Raw genomic sequence first — 19240 nt, 5'->3', positions numbered from 1 at the left:
TGGGTTTATTATTCAGAGAGGTCTTATTTTCAGGGAAACAGAGTATTTTGGCAAGGAACCATATGAACAACAACAAAAATATATCGCTTGGCAGAAATTGCCTAATATTTCAGACAAAAAATTCTCTTTGGAGATCCTGGGGGAAAATGTACCACTGTTTCAAGCCTTCACAAATTTCACTGCCAGCTAGCAGAGAACATAGATTCCATCCTAACAGCTATAGACTGAAGTTACCTCTACTGCTTCCACTGACGGAGGTCATAGTCTTAAGCCTTTCCTAAGTGTTAAAAGAACTGGGCACAAGCATCAAGAAAACGTCTAGGCGACAATAGCCATTTCTGTATCTCTCTGCTGTGATTTAGAGTCCGTCTGGGTTTTTGCAGCTAGATCTTGGTGGTCTTGGCCTGACCAATAATCAGGGCTAAATAAATACTGGGCAGTTCCTGGAGAAAATTATTGGGGACTCTATTCCCAGATGATGGGTTTGGATCTAGTTACAGTGATTGTTGCAAGAACTATACAATGCACCAAGTGTTTTGACGTGGTCAAATGTATGGTGTGAACACTGCCAGTAAGAAGGACAGTCTTGGAATTTAGTCTGCCCTCACATATGGTACTTTGATCATTAATGGTTCACATAGGTATAAAAGAACTCAGATGGTGGTTATACTGGAATTAAGGAATGAGACACCTGTTTTTCAATGGTGGTTCCACTGGAATAAAGGAATATTGGGAGTGCAACTAGAGGCTGGAATACATGAACCATCAATTGGATGTTGACATGCATTCGAATTCACATTATTCCCTTTGGTTACCACTTCCATGGGCATCCCCTAAAAAGAGGTAGTAGATGACACTCTATGTATTATGACATCATGGTGTGAAGTAGGCCTTTTGCATAATGATGTGGCTAACACAAATGACATAATTTGCGTGGTTGGTTGATGACCCCATAATGCACACCATGCCTTTTTTATGATTTCTATCACACCTCCGTGCAACCAGAACAATTTGTACAACTCAAGCAGGCTACAATGGTTTGTGTTGCTCCACTCTGAACCCGGTTCAGGGTTTCAGAGTGAGCTAAAAGCTAGCCTTGCCTCAAATCCTAATTGAAACAATAGAACTTCTGGTTCCTAATTTCGCTGGGGTGCAGCAAAGAAAAGTTGAGAAGTAGGGAGTGTTAACACACTGAAGATAGCAGTTCTATTAGCCAGATTTCCATTGCTCCATAACTAAGCAGGCTGAAATGGCAGTCACTTCACAAATTGTTTGCAATTAATCCTAGTTGGCCATCAAGTTTACAATCAACCCAAAAAAATTGCAAAGAATCTAACAAGCATCTCTCTGCAGATTCATCTTCCCAAAGTAAGTAGTCTACTAAGATGCAATTTTTTTTAAAAAAAAATCAAATTCATCTAAGAGTATAAAGAATACAAAATATGCTAGTTGGCTCCCAAGGGGGTCGTATTGCTAATCTGATCCTGGCCTGCATTTGCCTGTACATGCTTAACCTGGTGACTGGCTTAACCCATTTTTGGGGACTGACGCAGTTACCTTAGCCATTAAGGTGAACTTGGTTAACTGTGTTGTGTCAATATCAGTGGTGGGTTGCTACCGGTTCGCCCCGCATCGGGTGAAACGGTAGTGGCAGTGGCGAGAGGCTCTGCCCACCTGCCCGGACGTTTCTGCATGCCCACAAGCGAACTGGTAGCAACGGGTTTTGAAACCCAAGTTTTGTTATTTTTGTTTTTTAAAAAATGAAAACCTGGTGGCCAAATGCACGCAGACACCACTACAATCCTATTGGTTCACATTTCAAAAGGCACAAGTTGTTTCTTACAGAAGAGGGTTTCAAATGAACATGTTCAAAAAAACGCATTGGAGAAGCACCCCTTTATGCCCAGCTGCAGAATACCTTGCCAACCTACTCATAGCCAGGTGTTATACATATCTGAATCAGGGCTTAATATACATATTGCCAAAAATGGTCCAAAATGAGCTTCGTATAGACTCTTATGACAGATGACTTGCTCCTCTGTACTAAGGTGTGAATTATGACTGTTTGTTTCCATTGTGTACATCCACAATGGTGCTACAGGATCCAATCTGGGTAGGTCATCGGGATGAGAGGCGCTGGTCTCTCTGCTAGAGAGAAGTCCCCCAAGGATGGGCTCCAGCACGAGTCCGACTCAGAAGACGAAACCTCTGGTCCCGGTGACTGACCCAAATTGATCCTGCAACATTATCCCAGGACACGTATATTCGCCTTCACGATGGTGCTACTTTAAACGGCCTCTTTCGACACGTAAAAGGAGCGAGGGTGGATTTTTGTAACTTTGCTGCTTATAGTTCCAAGAATGCATCAAACCCAGTGGTGGGATTCAAATAATTTAACAACCAGTTCTGTGTCCTAATGACCAGCTGGGTAGGCATGGCTTGGTGGTCATGTGACCATGTGGGCGTGGCCAACTTAACATCACTCAGGTCGACTGGTGCTTCGCCTTAGCTGTTACAATGTGATAAGGGTTAACCCGAGAGGCAGTTTCTGTAAGCAGGGCAATAAAGATTAGGCTAGAAACACCACCAGAATGTTTCCTTCCTGCCTTCCTTACAGGATTAGCCCTGCAAAGTGGAAAAAAAACAAAATAAGATTTCTTCCAACAACCGGTTCTCTGAACTGTTTAGAAAGTTAACAACCTGTTCTCCCGAATAGGCGCAAACTGGCTGAATCCCACCACTGATCAACCCCCCCACCCCAAAAAAAGCCACTTCTTGGAAGTCATTCGATTTCGAGATGGCCGAAGCAGGACATTTAGGTACCATTTGTGGAGGTGAAAAAAAAAAGTCAAAGGACTGCGGAGCACATGCCAGGTTCGTTTGGAAATGTGACATTTATGCAAATGTTCCCTTTCTGAAAGGGCTTGTTCAACACAACCTCTTTTTTTGGTCTACAGCAGATGGCACTTGACCTCCATACCCTGGGATGATCTCAAAGGAACTTTGGAGGGCGAGACCAGATTACAAACAGCCCTTATTAATTCCAAGGGTAGGAACACACAATTTCTCTCCAAGGTCACACAATCTGTTTTCGAAACTTAACCCATAAGGAACGTGTAGCAAAAAATGGGATGCACAATACATTCAGATCGTTTACATTTCGGGGAAACGCTAAGGGTCGCTCTCTGCCTGGTAAATGCATATTGTACAAGAATTAAGAGTCATCTATATATAATTCAATATAAAAGTACAGGAAGGGAAAAAAAACACGCCACTTTTTGCTCTTCATCCATTTCCAGTTACAGGGAGAGGGGAAAATCCTTGTAAAAATTTAAACCGAGGTGCCTTTAAGTCTGCTAGGCATGTTGCTGGTTTAAAATGATGTTGTACTTTTTTTTTCTTTAAAATAAATACATTTTTTTTAAAAAAAAAACAACACCTAAAATTCTTTGCATGCTTGCTTGTTGGGATCATCCGACGTATCCTTCCCAACTAGTGGAACGTTGTTGGTTTTTTTTTATTATTTATTTTTTTGCCCTACGGTGGTAGGTTAAACATCAGTGGAGTATCCAAAGCAAAAGTTCTGTACAAGGCAGGTGTCGATTCGACCATTATGGGATTCACGATTTCATAGTACATATTGGAACCACAATGACCAAAATAACTGTGCAGGCCGCTGCTGCAATTAGAGCAGATATTTTACACACTTTCGCTCTTCGGAATTCAGCCTCCTTACGCTTTATTAATGAATCGTATCCTGGGGTGTAGATATCCTCCATCCAATATTCTAAATTGTTGGGATTCAAAGATTCTTGAGTCTGAAATTAAAAACCAAAGAAAAAGGGGAGGAGCATTAAAAAGACAGTTTCTCCATCTGTTAGATTTCCTCTCTATAAATCCTCCACTGCATACCTCATTAGCTGGCTGAGCAAAATATGCTAACTTCACAATCTGGATAGATCTGATCCCAGCATGCTAGGCTGAAAAATAGTTTGTGTGGTCCTCGGTGCTCTCTGAGCTTGGTTGTTTCTTGGTTTTTTTCATTACGCAACTAGGTAACATCATGGTTTCATGACAGTTAAAACTACTAATCAGTGGAACAACTTGCCTCCAGAAGTCGTGAATGCTCCAACTCTGGAAGTTTTTAAGGACAACCATTTGTCTGAAATGGTATAGGGTTTCTTGCCTGAGCTAGAATACAAGTATATCGCAGTAAATGCATTGCCAGAACTGAGAATCATGCAGCAAAATCCCTAAATTCTTTTCCCTCCTTTAACTGCCTTCAATCACTGACACCCCTCCCCCCCCATGACCAACCAGGTTCAAGCAAGATGTTTTCAGAACAGACATTTCAAACATAATACATGTGCAGCTGCATTCTTCTCCCAGTAGGTTGACCTTGAAGCAGCATCTCAGGGAGATACAGCAGTTACTACTTTCGCTTTCCCCCAAGCATTCTCCCCTCCCTAGAGTTCAGGGCAGTGAAGCACACAAGTAAGTGTAAGGTGGCAGTTGACAGGGATGTTTGCTGATGATGTTACCTGGTTGGATAATGAAACATCTGCAGAAAAGCAACCACACTCAGAGAGCACCAAGGACATCATAGTTCGACCCTAAGCTACAAATATTCTCTTGCGTTGTTGGCTTTTTTTTTTACTGGTTTTTGTTGGTATTCTTTTCTTTTGTTATTAAAATGTTATTGTTTCTTTTCTTTTGTTGTTAATTTATTGCATGTCATCTAGAATTGATTGGCAGTTGAGGTGGCTTATACATGAATTAAATAAACAGCTTTTGTAAAAGGCCAGATTTCCCCATTTCTCTTTGGTCTCCTTGCCGCTAAATAAGTGGAAAGATATAACAGTCTCCAAAATTCCTCTTTACTGAAAGAAGTATAAGAACATATTCATTTTCACCCAATGCAATGAGATGTGGGGGGGAGGAGAGAATAGGATTATTTATTTATTTATTCGGTTTTTAAAGCCACCCATTTTCCAAGCAATTCTAGCCAACTAGGGTTGGCAAGCAGTGGTGGGATTCAGCCAGTTCGCACCTATTCGGGAGAACTGGTTGTTAACTTTCTAAGCAGTTCGGAGAACCGGTTCTTGGAAGAAATCTTATTTTGTTTTTTCCCCACTTTACAGGGCTAATCCTGTAAGGAAGGCAGGAAGGGAACATTCTGGTGGTGTTTCTAGCCTAATCTTTATTGTCCTGCTTACAGAAACTGCCTCTCTGGTTAACCCTTATTACATTGTAACAGCTAAGGCGAAGCGCCCATTGACGTGAGTGGTGTTGAGTTGGCCACGCCCACACGGTCACATGACCACCGAGCCACGCCTACCCAGCTGGTCATTAGGGCAGAGAACCAGTTGTTAAATTATCTGAATCCCACCACTGGTTAAAAGTATCAAATTGCAAAATAAGGTATCAATAAAATCACAAAGCACCAGAGACAATTAACTCCGAAAGTGCAGATGTAGTTCACGTAGCATCCTGGCTCAGTGCCTGGGAGAAAAATAGAACTTCAAAGCCCCCCTACAAAAGTGAAAATAATTTATTCTGCACGATGTTGTTGTGTTTTGGTAATCAAAGGACTGTGATTTAAACAACAACAACAACAACAACATCAGAGAGAGTGAAGATCTGTTTATCTTATCGCCCTCTATTTCCAGAGATTCCCAGCATATAATTCCAATAAAATAAAATTCAGTTATAATTAAATCTGATTTACAATCGTAGGCAGCATGAGCTTATTGCAATTTTAAACATTTGGTGCAATTTTTAACTTTAAATATTAAACATTGGGTTTGCTTTTCCTTTTAAAATACATCCATAAGAGGCATAACGTTTGCCTGAATTGTTTAATTTTCAACCCCAAACGGACAGAACTCTGGGAAAATCTAAAGGAGCGAATGGGTCACCATGGATCTGAAGGCTATTATTATTAAGATGATCAACTTTTTTACAATAAGAAGGACACAAATAAACTGAAGAAAAAAAAGAAGTGAGTCTAATGCATGCGTATGTGCCGTGTCGTGTTTCGGTAAGAAGTAAACAAATCCACTTGCGTGTGGTGCACTCTCTCAAAACAATTCTCCTGTGTGGATCGCATGCGTCTCATAATCATGTCTTGTCACACTGTACCATGTGATGTGACATATTTGTATTTGACATGACGAATCGTCATGTCAAATACAAATACGTCAGATCAGTGGTGGGTGTCAAAATTTTTTATTACCGGTTCTGTGGGCGTGGCTTGGTGGGCGTGGCATGGCTTGGTGGGCGTGGCAGGAGAAGGATACTGTAAAATCTCCATTCCCACCCCACTCTTGGGGAAGGATATTGCAAAATCTCCATTCCCACCCCACTCCAGGAGAAGGATACTGTAAAATCTCCATTCCCTCCCCAATCCAGGGGAGGGTTACTGCAAAATCCCCATTTCCTCCCGATCAGCTGGGACTCAGGAGGCAGAGAATAGATGGGGGCGGGGCCAGTCAGAATTTTTACTATCGGTTCTCCAAACTACTCAAAATTTCCACTACAGGTTCTCCAGAACTGGTCAGAACCTGCTGAAACCCACCTCTGCGTCACATCACACGCAACGGATCGGATCGGCATCGATCGAATACGGAGATTTACAGATTAGTCTTCAAATATCGAAAAGGAGGACATGTAGGATAGGACATTTTTTGAGAGAGGACCGAACTTTCAAAAGGAGGACTGTCCTCCCTAAAGGAGGACGATTGGTCACCTTATTATTATACTACTGTGATATTGATAGCAGCACCATGGGCCAGTCCCGAGGGAAGGATGACAGTTAACAGGATGGAAAGGAGAACGATTCTATTTGAAAGCTTTCTGATTTATTCGGAAGAAAAAGAAAAAGAACTCAGGCTGGCTCTAGCAGCACAGAGGTAGGTAGCTCTATCATTGACAGTTCCCTTGACTCTCCTGCCCCCAAATTTTCCAAGGCGGGCAAGATAGGCTCCATTCTGAAGCTGCAATCTCACGCTCCCTTTTGTTGCAAGATTTCTTTTGCTTTTCATTTGGCAGCCTTGCTAAAAACAGCTGACAAGATGCCCTCGAGTCAAATCAGAGCAACACCTTGTGACTGAACCTTTCCACCACTCAAGTCTGTTGGGGCTCCAAGTGGCTGATTAATTCTGAATCTTGACACCTGAGCAACAGAAGCTGCAGGAAGTAACTTGTCTATAGGGAGATCAAAAAGAAGATAACTGCAGTTTCAACAACCAATATATCTTTTTCGTAGGCTTTTATGTGTATATTCTTTCTAGCCAGGTTTTACCTACGTAAGCTAAGATGTTCTACAGCCCTAGTTCTGTGAAATCTCATTCACAAGTTGTATCTTTTTGTATCTTGCTGACAAACAGCAACTCTGTGCTCCCAAATTGCAGCACAGAGTTGTTGCTTTTCAGCAAGATACAAAAAGCCCAGAAACTTGTGAATGAGATTTCACAGAACTAGGGCTGTAGAACATCTTAGCTTACGTAGGTAAAACCTGGCTAGCAAACCGGTACACCTGGCAAGCCACCAAAGCCTTGGTGGCGCAGCAGACTAAAGTGCTGTTAAGTAGCACCAGCTGCCTGCAATTACTGCGAGTTCAAATCTCACCAGGCTCAAGGTTGACTCAGCCTTCCATCCTTTCAAGGTAGGTAAAATGAGGACCCGGATTGTGGGGGCAATAAGCTGACTTTGTTTAAAAAAGAACTCTGCTTGGGGGGGGTGACAGCCCTACTGAGCAGGTATATACAAAAGTATGAAGGCTATTGCTTAATGCATTGTAAACTGCCCTGAGTCTCCGGAGAAGGGCGGCATATAAACCGAACCAATAAATAAATAAATAAATGCAACCCAGTTCATCAGCTGTAGGTGGTCGCAAGGCCCACTGTCGGTCCAGGAAGCCTCCAGAGGCCAGGTGGCTAGGAGTAGCCATCTTTAATCCCCACAAATCCAAGAGAAAAGGTACATTGATTGCGGGAAAGGTATACTGGGGCCAGTACTGATTCTACCATCACCAGGGCCCATCAAGACTCTGTATCCTGACATCCAAGGGCAGCTCTCAGGGTTATTCATCAAGAGCCCAAATCAAAACATGGGCCAAATTTGGGCTTTAAAAAAAAATGAATAGGGGTGGCACAAATTTATTAAAACAGCAGTAGCTATAGCCCTTAAGACTTATATACTGCTTCATAATGCTTTACAGCCCTCTCTAAATGGTTTACAGAGTCAGCCCATGGCCCCCAAGCAATCTGGGTCCTCATTTTACCGACCTCGGAAGGATGGAAGGCTGAGTCAACCTTGAGCCGGTCAAGATCGAACTCCTGGCAGTGGGCAGAGTTAGCTTGCAATATTGCATTTTAACCACTGCACCACCATGGCTCAAAAAAAAAAAAAAGCCAATAAATAAATAAATAAATATGTGTCCTATTTAATAAGCAAGGTAGAGTTCTTCCATAAGATCAGAGCTGGACGGGGCCATCAAGGCTATGCAGTCAAATTTTGTGCTCAGTGGAGAAGTCCAAATTGAAGTATATATCCCTATCAAAAAAAGAGGCCCTTGCTCTTCTTTTGAATAAGAAAAAGAAGCTGTCACTTCTGTTTAATAATGGCTCTATGGTTTTATCTGCTCTTATTCTTTCTGGTTGGGAATTGCCTTTTCAGAGCAACCATAACAAGACCATTCTTCTCGGATGATAGAAGAGGCCATAGATGTCTTCTGCGTGACCCTCTTTTGATGCTTGAAGAGTCCCACTCAGTGGTGGGTTGCCCCTGGTTCAGACCGGTTCGCAAGAACCGGTAGTAAAACCGGCGGGAGGCTCCGCCCAGTGACCCAGATGTCATCATAAGTGATCTGCGGCGGGAGTGATGTGAACCATAGTAAAGGTAAGTAGGATACCCCTGGTCCCACTGTATCACCTCTTCTCAAGGCTAAACACTTTTTGTTCTTTCTGATTCTCTTCATCAGGCTTAGCTTCCACTCCAGCAATCATCCTATTTGTCCTCCTCTGAACCTGTTTCTGTTTGTTGACTCCTTGTTAAAACAGGGTGAAGCTTTGAAGTGGGTTCTCATCAATGTAGCAGAGAATAGAACTATTGCTGTGATTGGGATTGACACCCCAATCCACAGGCAGCACATGAAATCACGCCCCCTCCGGTCCATGGAAAAACTGTTCTCCATAGAATCGGTCCCTGGTGCCCCAAAGTTTGGGGGCTGCCGGCCTGTAGGATCCCCAGGAAGAGGAAAGAAATGTCTCACCTGTAGATCCAAAGAAGCCAGCTTCCCTTTCTCTCCCGAATTCCTTGTGTACTCTTCAACAGTCCACGAAGGCTGGACTCGTTTCACTTCAGCCAGCTCTGTCAGGCGCATGTCTGTGTAAAGAGGGTTGTTCTTCATATGGGATTTGAGTGATGCCGGATAAGGGTGTGGGCTAAAGACTTGCTCTATCAGGAAACCGTCTTTGGGTGGTTTGGAATGGCGATATGGCTGAGGGATTTCGTACTGCCGATCGGCCTGCAACAAGGTGTGAAAGTTGGGTGGGTATCCTTAGAAGGCCCAAAGCGGATTCGGATCAGACAACAAAGGAAAACATGCACGCATGCTGGTTCTGAAGGGGTTTAGCATTAAGGGTTTGCTGTGCAAAGGAGATCTTGCATACACTTTTTCACATTTTACAAACGTGCCCATTTATACCCAAAGAGTTTGGAGTAGAGGTTAAGGCAGCGATGGCTAACCTTTTTGCCATCACCTGCCAAAAGTGTGGAGAGCATGGGGGGGTTGCGTGTGTGTGTGCCCACACCTATAATTCAATGACACCCTGCACCCCCGCGCATGCCCACGTGACCCCCTGCACTACCCCTGCTTTTGGCACATGATGGCAAAAAGGTTAACGGTGGGCCCAATAATAGTAATAATAGGCCCATTATTTGCCCTCCCCAGACTCCAGAGGCTTTCTTGGAACCTAGGGAGGGTGAAAACAGCTTTCCCCACCTCCCACACCCACAGAGGCCCTCTGGAAGCCGGAAACGGGCCATTTCCTGACTTCCAGCAGTGGGCGTGGAAGGCCCAAAAATCAGCTGGCCGGTGCGCACATGCGCGCTGGAGCTGAGCTAGGGCAACGCTCATGTGCCCACAGATATGGCTCCCGTGCCATAGCTTTGTCATCACAGGGTTAAGGCATCAGGACAAACAGGAGAGTGTGAGTTCTAATTCTCCTTTATGCACAAACTCCAGCTGGATGATCTTTGGCCAGTCTTTCTCACCCCAAGGAAGGAGACAATGGCAAATCACTTCCAAAATCTTGCCCAGAAAACTACAATGTTTAGCTGCCAGAAGTCAAGACTGGCAAACATACATAAAAATTATACCCAACCTTTCATTGTTTTAAATGTTTGCTTCATTAAACAGACATAGAAATAATAGTAAAAGGAGTAGCCTCATTATCTAGAAAAGCATTCGAGACCTGTTGCTGGGTGGAGTGAGCTCCCGCCACACACTCGGGCTCCTACCAAACCAACAGTTCGAAAGTGAGCAACCCCCAGTAGATAAATGGGTGCCACTTTGATGGGCACCTTCATCGAGATGTGAAAGGAGCCCCCAGTTGGGCATTGGTGATATCAATGACAAATCCTTTCACCTTTTCGGTGCTTCAGACACAGGAGTATTAGGAGTTTATGAGAACATCTCAACTGTAAGGTAAAGGTAAAGGTTCCCCCGCATATGCATGCTAGTCATTCCCAACTCCAGGGGGCGATGCTCATCTGTTTCTAAGCCAGTGCTGTCCAAAGACGTCTCCATGGTCATGTGGCTGGGATGACTAAATGCCGAAGATACATGGAGCGCTGTTACCTTCCCACCAAAGTGGTCCCTATTTTTCTACTTGCATTTTTTACGTGCTTTCCAACTGCTAGGTTGGCAGAAGCTGGGACAAGTAATGGGAGCTCACCCCATTACACGGCACTAGGGATTCGAATGGCTGAACTGACGACCTTCTGATTGACAAGCTCAGTGTCTTAGCCACTGAGCCACCGCGTCCCTTATCTCAACTGTACCTCTATGCAAAAACATGAATATATTACTGATTGAAACTGGGGGCGGGGAGAAAAAAGGAATTACCTCTTTGGATTTCCGGTGCCAGTCTTTGTTTTCATTCCCACTTCGGTCTTTCATCTCTTCCTCTGTGATGCCAGCTTGGTTGGTATAGGTGATTGCACGCCAGTCTCTAGGGGAGTTGGAAATGCTTGCGATCTTAGATTCGGTGGCACTATTTTCCTCGGTTAAAGATCGCGAGGATCTCCTGGTGAATAAGCTTTTTTTCAAGGCTTTGACACGAAGGCTTTCGCTGTTACTGCCACTGGCGTCAGAGCAGCACCAGTCTGGGTTATTCTCCAGTTTGCCCCCGTGCGACGAATTGTGACATGAGAAAATCCTGGGGGAGGTGCTGTCTTCCGATGGGATCTCACTGGTCAAGGAATTAAGATCAAGCTGGACACTCACATTCTCTGGCTGCTGGATCTTTTGGTCCAATTTGTTTAGCTTCCCCAGGACCTGAGAAATTTCATCCCTGACACCGGAGAGGGATTCCAGTTTCTTTTCAATTTCCCCAATCCTTAGGACTAGTTTGCAGACGCTGGTTTTCAGCTCGTCGTCTGTGCTGCTGATCTCCAACCGAGACATTTTGTCTAGGTTGCTGCCAGCGTTTCCGTTGGAAATTTTAGCTAAATGGTGTTCGGGGGAGCTATCACAGTCAGATTTGTGGATCTGAGAAAGTGAGCCAGTGCTGTTATAACAAGAAGATTGGATCACTCCTGTAGACCCGGAGACGCTCAAGTCATCCAGAAATCTGAAAATATCGCTAATGTCATCGCTGACGATTTCAGAGTCATCATCTGATTGCTTCAAGGAGTGCCTCTCGCCATACTTACTTTGGTTCGGGTGGGCCATCTCCTTGAACTTTTTGTGTTCCAGTCCTTGCCGATCTGTCTGTGTCCCAACGCTACTGGTTTTATCAATGCTTTGAAGCTGAACAGCAGTGCAATTAATACTTTTGTCTTTAAATTTTTTGATGGGCTCGTGCTTGTCGACTTCTAAGATGGAGGGGATGTCTTTGGATTTATGCCCATTTGATTTGACCCCATAATTGGGCTGCATCATGGATTGTTGTTCTTTAGAGCTGAGATATTGTTGATGCCTCTCAGAAGCTGAAAAATTGGCTGGCTGGCTCTTGGAACTTTGATATTGCATCTTCTCTTCTGGCTGTTTCCTGTTAAAAAAGGATCTTTCAAAATCGGGGACTTCCTCTGTGTTCAAACTCCAACTCTTGACTGGCCAGGGAGTTGATTTGCTTGGCTTTCCCAACCATCGTTTTGTCTCTTGAGGCCCAAGAATAGTCGTTGGGCCAAAATACGTAGAAGCTTGGAGATCATCTAAGCTTTCATGCTTGGCTCGCTTCTTCTCCGGAACAGGAGAATAAATTGGGTTCAAATACTGGTTACTGTAAGGTATTTCAAAGCTGTGGTTGAAGAATGTCTGTTTGGAGTTTTCTTTTTGGCTTGGGGGTTCCCCAAGCTCATCATCCACTTTGCCTGGTGGCGACATCAAGCTGGGCGAAATGGTGATGAGGTTATGGAAGTCTTCCTTGAAGATGTTGCGCTTCTGCATGCAGGACTGCATCAAAAAGGGCTCGTCGCTTGGAATGAATGATTCCTTCATGCTCGAGCTGGGAGGCAGAGATTCCTGGTCTGAGATGGAGTCAGTTTCAATGTTCATGGGGAAGTAAGTGCTCTGCATTTCACAGGGGGGAGAACTGGCAATGGTGTAGGTGGCCAAAGCTTGCAACCGATCAAGAGAAGCTGTTCGTCCTTTGACATCTTTATCCATCCCCAGCAAAATGTTCATCTCCGAAGTGGGTACGAATGGAGGACAGTCTTTGCAATCCCCTTTTCTGCATTTGGAAGCCCTCTTGCTGGAATAGCCCCTGCTGAATTCTCCGTCTTGCAATTCGCAGTTCACCACGCAGTCCACCATATTGCACACCTCGTTGTCTGATCGGCAGGAGTCCAGCGACTCTTTTTTTCTTACTTTCTCCCGGGTGGTGGGCAGCTTCTCCTTCGCCAGGCCCCCATTCATCTGTATGAGGTTGAAGATGGTCACAATATCAGCTGCGACCATGATCTTCTTTGACTGCTGATTGTTGACGTTACATCTCATTTTGTCCTTGAACAAAGTGGCTGGGAAATTGGGATCCAGACAGGCCGTATAGAAAAGCACACTCCTTAGCTTGGCCAGCTGGGACAAGTCAAATCGAGCACATAATGATTTGCAAAGGTCCTGATAGGAAACGGAGTTCTGCTTAGTATCCAGTTCCTCCAAGATGTTCATCAGGAACACGGAAGACTCCTGATGGGCCTCCATGGTCGGTAGGAAGTGCTGTGGTTCGCTTGGAATGTTTTGCTCCGGTTCTACACCGATTTATAAAACAAAACAAAACAAAACACAAAAATGTAGTTATCACAAGCCATTGCATCTCAACGATCTACTAGTGGCAGGCAAAGAGAGGGTGTTGCAGGTAGGAAAACCACCTCTTCCAAACTATTCAAAGTTTCTCTTTTAGCACAAAGGGGCTCTGAAGGATGATTAGGCAAACAAATCAGAATAGAATTTAACATGTTCTATGTCTCTTCTGAAGAGTTTAGAGCAGGGGTCAGCAACCTTAAGCATCCAAAGAGCCACAAAGGTCCTAACCGGAAGCCCCTGTTCAATTCTGGAGCTGACCGGAAGTCCAGTTCCCTCACTATAGAGTCTTCTCCTAGCATGGTGTCCTTTTTCTTCTACCTGTCCTAACTGAAAGCCCTATTAATTGTGGAGCCGACCAGCAACAGGGAGCCACAGCAGAGGGATGAAAGAGCCACATGCAGCTCCAGAGCCACGGGTTGCTGACCCCTGGTTTAAAGCAATATCTATAGCTCCCTCCCTCTCTCTTTCTCCCTCCCTCCCTCCTTCCCTCCATCTCTATCTGTCTATCTCTCCATCATCCATCCATCCATCCATCCACCCACCCATCCACCCATCTATCCTTCTATCATCTCCCAGAATGTATCCTTGTACACACAGATCACAAGGCTAGCTTTTCACAAGGCTACTACATCATTAAAAAAATATATATTAAACAGTTCTTTGAGCATGGCTGCTAGCAAAGCCAGAGCTAGGCATCTTCTTCACTCAAGCTCATCTTAATGGCAACCCTTTCCAAGGGGTAGAGCTCAACTTAAGGATCTGCCTTCTGACAAATCGGTCTTATGTTAATAGACACGATCTATTATGGTAGCCATTTTGTGAGAGTGTTTTCCCCCCCCCCTCTCAAATGACTCCTAATCTCTTATTGGGCCAGGCTACAAATTTATGTAAATTCATCATTTCAACCCTCTGAATATGTCCTGTTGATTATGTCCCAGATTCCCCACCAGGAAATAATAAATAAAACAACTTCGCCATCATGAGAGGGCTACAAAAATCCAGACCACTAGATGGTAGACAAGAGATATAGAAAGCCAGCTCTTTGCTGCCACCTAGGAGCCGTCTCAATTTAGGCAGCCCGGATATGGTAACCCTACTTTAGCATTAATCCCATTTTACTTTACAAGGTTATATTCACAACGAAATTTATTTGCTTGCAGTTACCCTTTGAAAGAGAAAAGAAACAAAAACAAATCTCTAAAACCCCACCCCCACCCCCTTCCAAAACAGACCAAGCAATATTTGGTCAACCTGCGTAATGTGTTCCAATTACAGAATAAAAGATTAATTGAAACGACTGCAGAATTGCAAAGTATAAAATAAGGACACAGAACGGAGAAGCAGCTCCTATAAGCATTTGTTATTAATTTGATCCAAACTTGTTGGGAGAGTCATGTTTCAAACCTGTTCTCATAAGTCTACCCATTCCCCAATCTCTAAGCCTTGAACTTAGCGAGCCTTCCTTCTTCTATAAAATTGCCTGCTGACATACCGTATATGTGAAAAAGTAACTTTACCATATGTAAACAAAACCACCAGGTTTTTTGCTACTGAATTCGCCAAAGGAGAAGTCCCGGTTTTCCTAGATTCGTAATTTACGTACTTTACTATCAGTATTACTGCTACCAATGCTACAATTTCAGCACCTTCTGCTTTCAAACACTTTATCTCCATGCTCTGTGATTCAATGTTATCAATTCGATTCTCTATTTTGGACTAAGGTTTCCCCCCCCCCCCCCGCAGGTAGGGGTGCAAGGGAGGGAAGAAGGATAGCTTGCTATCCGTCCTTATTTGACATGATTGAAACTGTATTTGTTGTCATGGCTGGGGTTACAACAGGGCAAAGATTAGTGGTGCAGTTTTCCACACGTTTGCGAAGAAGCCATGCTCATAGCACACACAGACACAAACACACCCCAAAGGTACACAGAATTCAACTGAGCAAGCTAAATGTGAATCCTTTTGTGGGCCATCCCATGCTACGCCCAATCTGTACGTGATCTCCTACTATAAACACAGATATACAGGTACACAGGGGAAGAAAAAAAAAAAACCCAATATAAGCAGTGAGGAAGATTCTGCCATTCTAACTCTACCACCCTGCCTCACTGTTTACATACCCCCTCCTTACCACTGCATTCGATGTAGATCTAACTGTACTGAATGCACCGTGGCTGTCACCACCACATGTACAGGAGTCATATTAGCCTTTTAAGTACTGTAATAACAAGAAACACCCCCTCTGTCTTTCCGCCATCCTTCCGAAGGCAATGATAATGGCTCATACCTCCTGGCTCAAAACCCATACCATGAAAACTGATATGGACACTCGAGCAAGCTCGTTCCTAGAATCAAGCTGAAAGCCCGTTCTCAGATAAACATGCTTGTCTGGAGATGGTGGAAGGAGAAAGAGTGTATACACACACATGTACACACATATGTGTGTGTATAATTCAGATTAAAATGTAGATCAACCAGAAAACAGATATTTTCTTAGGAGGGGGAGGGGAGTGTTGTACGGTACCCAAACTGGTTTTTCTAAGGACTCCTCCTCTTCTTCCTCCTCTGACCTTACAGGATAAGAGTGGAGAGAAACTGGAGTTTTGGTTCCTACCGGTGTGTTTCACAAAGACACAAATACTTGATTGTTGGGGGATGGGGGGTTTCTTGAATCTCTGCATTTCTGTAAATCCCAGGGCAGGTAGAAGATCTTCTGCTGGCAGCCGTCCTAATGTGATTTTTATTCACTCTTCTCAAGCCATTGGGGAAACAGAAGGGAGGAGGGACCCAACATAATTTCCTAGGGGCTTACTCATCAGCTCAAGTCCAGTATTTACTGCAAGCCTGCAATTCTCTGCATTTGGGGGCAGGGAGGGGGGGGAAGGAAGAATCCTTAGGAAGCAATCTTGGCACAGGCATCATGTCTATTCCAAGCAACAGCACAAATCCAAAGGTTGATTCATGGGGTGTGGGGAAGGAATGGTGGCAGAAGTTGCTTCTTTAGTTTAGAATGTGTGGCTAATAAACTTAATGTAGACCTAACTTTCCAGAAGGAGAAGATTAGGCCAGGTTGACAGGCCTGGCCACACACCAGCTTGCACACACCTAGGATATCCAACTTTCAAGGAGAACGGACTGCTTTCCACCATCCTAGACCATATTGGCTCACTGTTGAGTTTCAGCCAAGTTTGAAAGACATCCATGGCTGACCATCATAACGCTTCCCCTTGCAAATCACCACTTTCATGAAACACCTTGGGTCATCATTATTATGCAGCCAGAGCATCAGGTAAGTAGGGGTGAAGAAGGGAAAAATATTGGGTGGGAAGAAGGAACCCAAAATTATAAGGGCCAACAAAAAGAGAGAGGAAGAGAGAGAAGCATCCAGATTTATGACTGCAGCACACATGCTTGCAACTATCCATCCAAGATCACTGGCAGAGAGGGGGGGAACCCCCTCAAACACAGCTTCACAACAGAACAGTTTGTAGGTCCAGATATTTTTTTTTAAAAAAAAACATGCCCACCTTGTGGTTAATAAAAATGGAGGACCTTTAGCAGGGAACCAATGCAAAAGAACTCAAGAGCCCTTCGGACTAAGGATGCCCAAGATTGCTTCTCCCTCTGAGGCTCCTGCTGCTATGGGTCTGCTTCAAGAGGGGGGGGGGGCAAAACAAAACTGAGGACTTTGTCCTGAGGAATTGCGAATTTTATTCCGCACAAGTTTTTTTTTTTTTTAAAGAAATTCTGAACGGGTCTGTGAAATTGTCTCTCCGCTTCTGCCTTTTCCAAATTCTGAGGAGCTACATACACACCACACAAACACACACATACACACACACACACCTCTATCTATTGTCCTAAAAACAAACAACCCCCCCCCCCACAAAGAAACAGCAGGCTATATAAGCAGTCCCCCATGCCATCCATTTATCACTCGTCCCCATGGGGGCTTAGAGAGTACAAGCAGACCCAAACCTCTCTTCATTGCAATCAATTTGTTCTATCCAGTCAATCCCCCTCTCTCCCCCCCCCCCTCTCTCTCCCTTTCTCTCTCTCTCTCTCTCTCTCTCTCTCCCCTCCCTACCCCCCTCTCTCTCTCCTCAAGGAAACAAGGGAAAAAAGGTGGAAGCCAAATTCAGTGCTACTGGGTGGTAAGAAATCCAGGGGAGGGGGCTAAAGGCAAGATAGGAGTGACTCCCTCTCCTTCTCCCCCTCTCCCTCCCTCCCCCCCTCTCTCTCAAACACACACCCCATGATTTACAGCTATGCCTTATGGTCCTCCACTTCCCCTTTTCATTCATATAAAACCAGGCTGATTCCTCCAGCAACTGTCCTGCACCATGCTGTTGCCCAGAGATCTGACTACACTTTGGAAATCCAAAGAGTGGCTAAGCTGGAGAATAAAACAACAATCCACCACCACCATCAGAATCCACCAAGACAAACCTGGGCTGCTTCCTTCCCACACAGCATCATCTCCCACCAAACCTGGCCAAATTCTCCCAACTACTTAACTTGGGTTTTCCTAGAAGGGAGAGACGATGACTGACTTCTTTCCCCCCTGGCTGGCTTTCTTTTCTCTTTCTTGGCCAAGATTTTCCGGGAGAGGAACATTAGAGGGACAGTCAGTCCCAACAAGACGGCCTTTGATGGAAAAGCCAACGCGGATCCCTCCACCCACCCACCCACCCCGATCCTAAGCCCATCCCCTCCCAGTCCCTCTTACCTCCAACTTTCCTTTGAAAGGGCAGGGAGGAGAAACGAGGAGCGGCTGCAGATCTGGGGGTTGATGGATTGTTGTTGTTGGGGGTTTTGATTTGTTTTGTTTTTTCCCCCCGTTTGGGGGGGGGGGGTCTTCTTTCGCCTTCCTCTTGACCCTCACGTCAAGCTCTTCTCCCGCCACTGCTTATCCTGCAGCCGGGACTTTGCCAGCAGGAAGGAAAGAAAGCAGGAGAAAAAGATCTCCCAGTACCGTTTTCCCATGGCGCCAAGATTTGATTTGCAAGAAAAAGAGAGGAGGAAGAAGAAGAGGAAGAAGAAGAAGAAGAAGAAAAAGGAAGGAAGAAGCCACCGGGAAGGAAAAAAAAAAAAAAAAAAACCCCGATGCAAACGCGATGCCCAAATCCGCCAACCCAGCACACTGCGGAGGTCGCTGGGGATGCTTTGCGCCGATCCAACCGCTCAGCCCTTCGCCTTCCTTCGGGAGCATCCCTGGAAGGCTACGAGGACGTCAGCGGCTCAGCTCCGGACCCTCCTCGAGGCGAGGCGATGGGTGAGCCGGGGACGCTCCTTTGCCCAGGCTCGGAAAGCAAACATTAGCCAAGCTCACCGGGAGCGCGCGCACGCGTTCTCGCTTCCGAAGCCCCGGCCCCTTCCCCTCTCGCTCTCCCCTCCGAAGCGCCTGCTGGTCCATCATTGGCCCAGCTTGGCTTCGGGGAGGAGAGAGAGAGAGAGAGAGAGACCAAAACCCACCTCGAGCCCCGAGGATGGAGAGCCTGGTTTTATAATAGGTATTTTTGCGATCCTAAAACCCGGCAAAGTGGAGGGACTGCAGAATGGCCGATTCTCCCCTTCTTAAGGATTCTCCCCTTTCTTGGCGCCTCCTTTCTCCAGTTTGCAAGGACGGATTAAAAACAGCCTCGGCTGGTGGTGGTAGGGGATGCGATCCTAAAGCCGCGCAAGTGGCAAGCGCTGGCGGATGAATTT

At 45.0% G+C, this 19240-nt stretch overlaps 1 protein-coding gene across 1 annotated transcript; it reads right to left on the bottom strand.

Annotated features, from left to right (window-relative positions):
• Positions 1-3620: 3620 nt before the first annotated feature.
• On the bottom strand, positions 3621-13429 carry MINAR1 (membrane integral NOTCH2 associated receptor 1). Its single transcript, XM_070956556.1, has 3 exons — positions 11132-13429; positions 9275-9529; positions 3621-3818 (listed from the first exon to the last, which is right to left on the bottom strand). The coding sequence occupies exons 1-3, from the start codon at positions 13427-13429 to the stop codon at positions 3621-3623; spliced, it is 2751 nt and encodes a 916-aa protein (XP_070812657.1).
• Between the last annotated feature and the right edge of the window lie 5811 nt (positions 13430-19240).

The sequence above is a fragment of the Pituophis catenifer genome, unplaced genomic scaffold, assembly GCF_029215685.1.
Source record: "Pituophis catenifer annectens isolate HBS135680 unplaced genomic scaffold, rPitCat1.0.hap2 SCAF_79, whole genome shotgun sequence".
In the NCBI taxonomy this organism is placed as follows: Eukaryota; Metazoa; Chordata; class Lepidosauria; order Squamata; family Colubridae; genus Pituophis; species Pituophis catenifer.
Note: the sequence above shows the minus strand (reverse complement) of the source record. Positions and strands in the feature narration are given on the sequence as shown.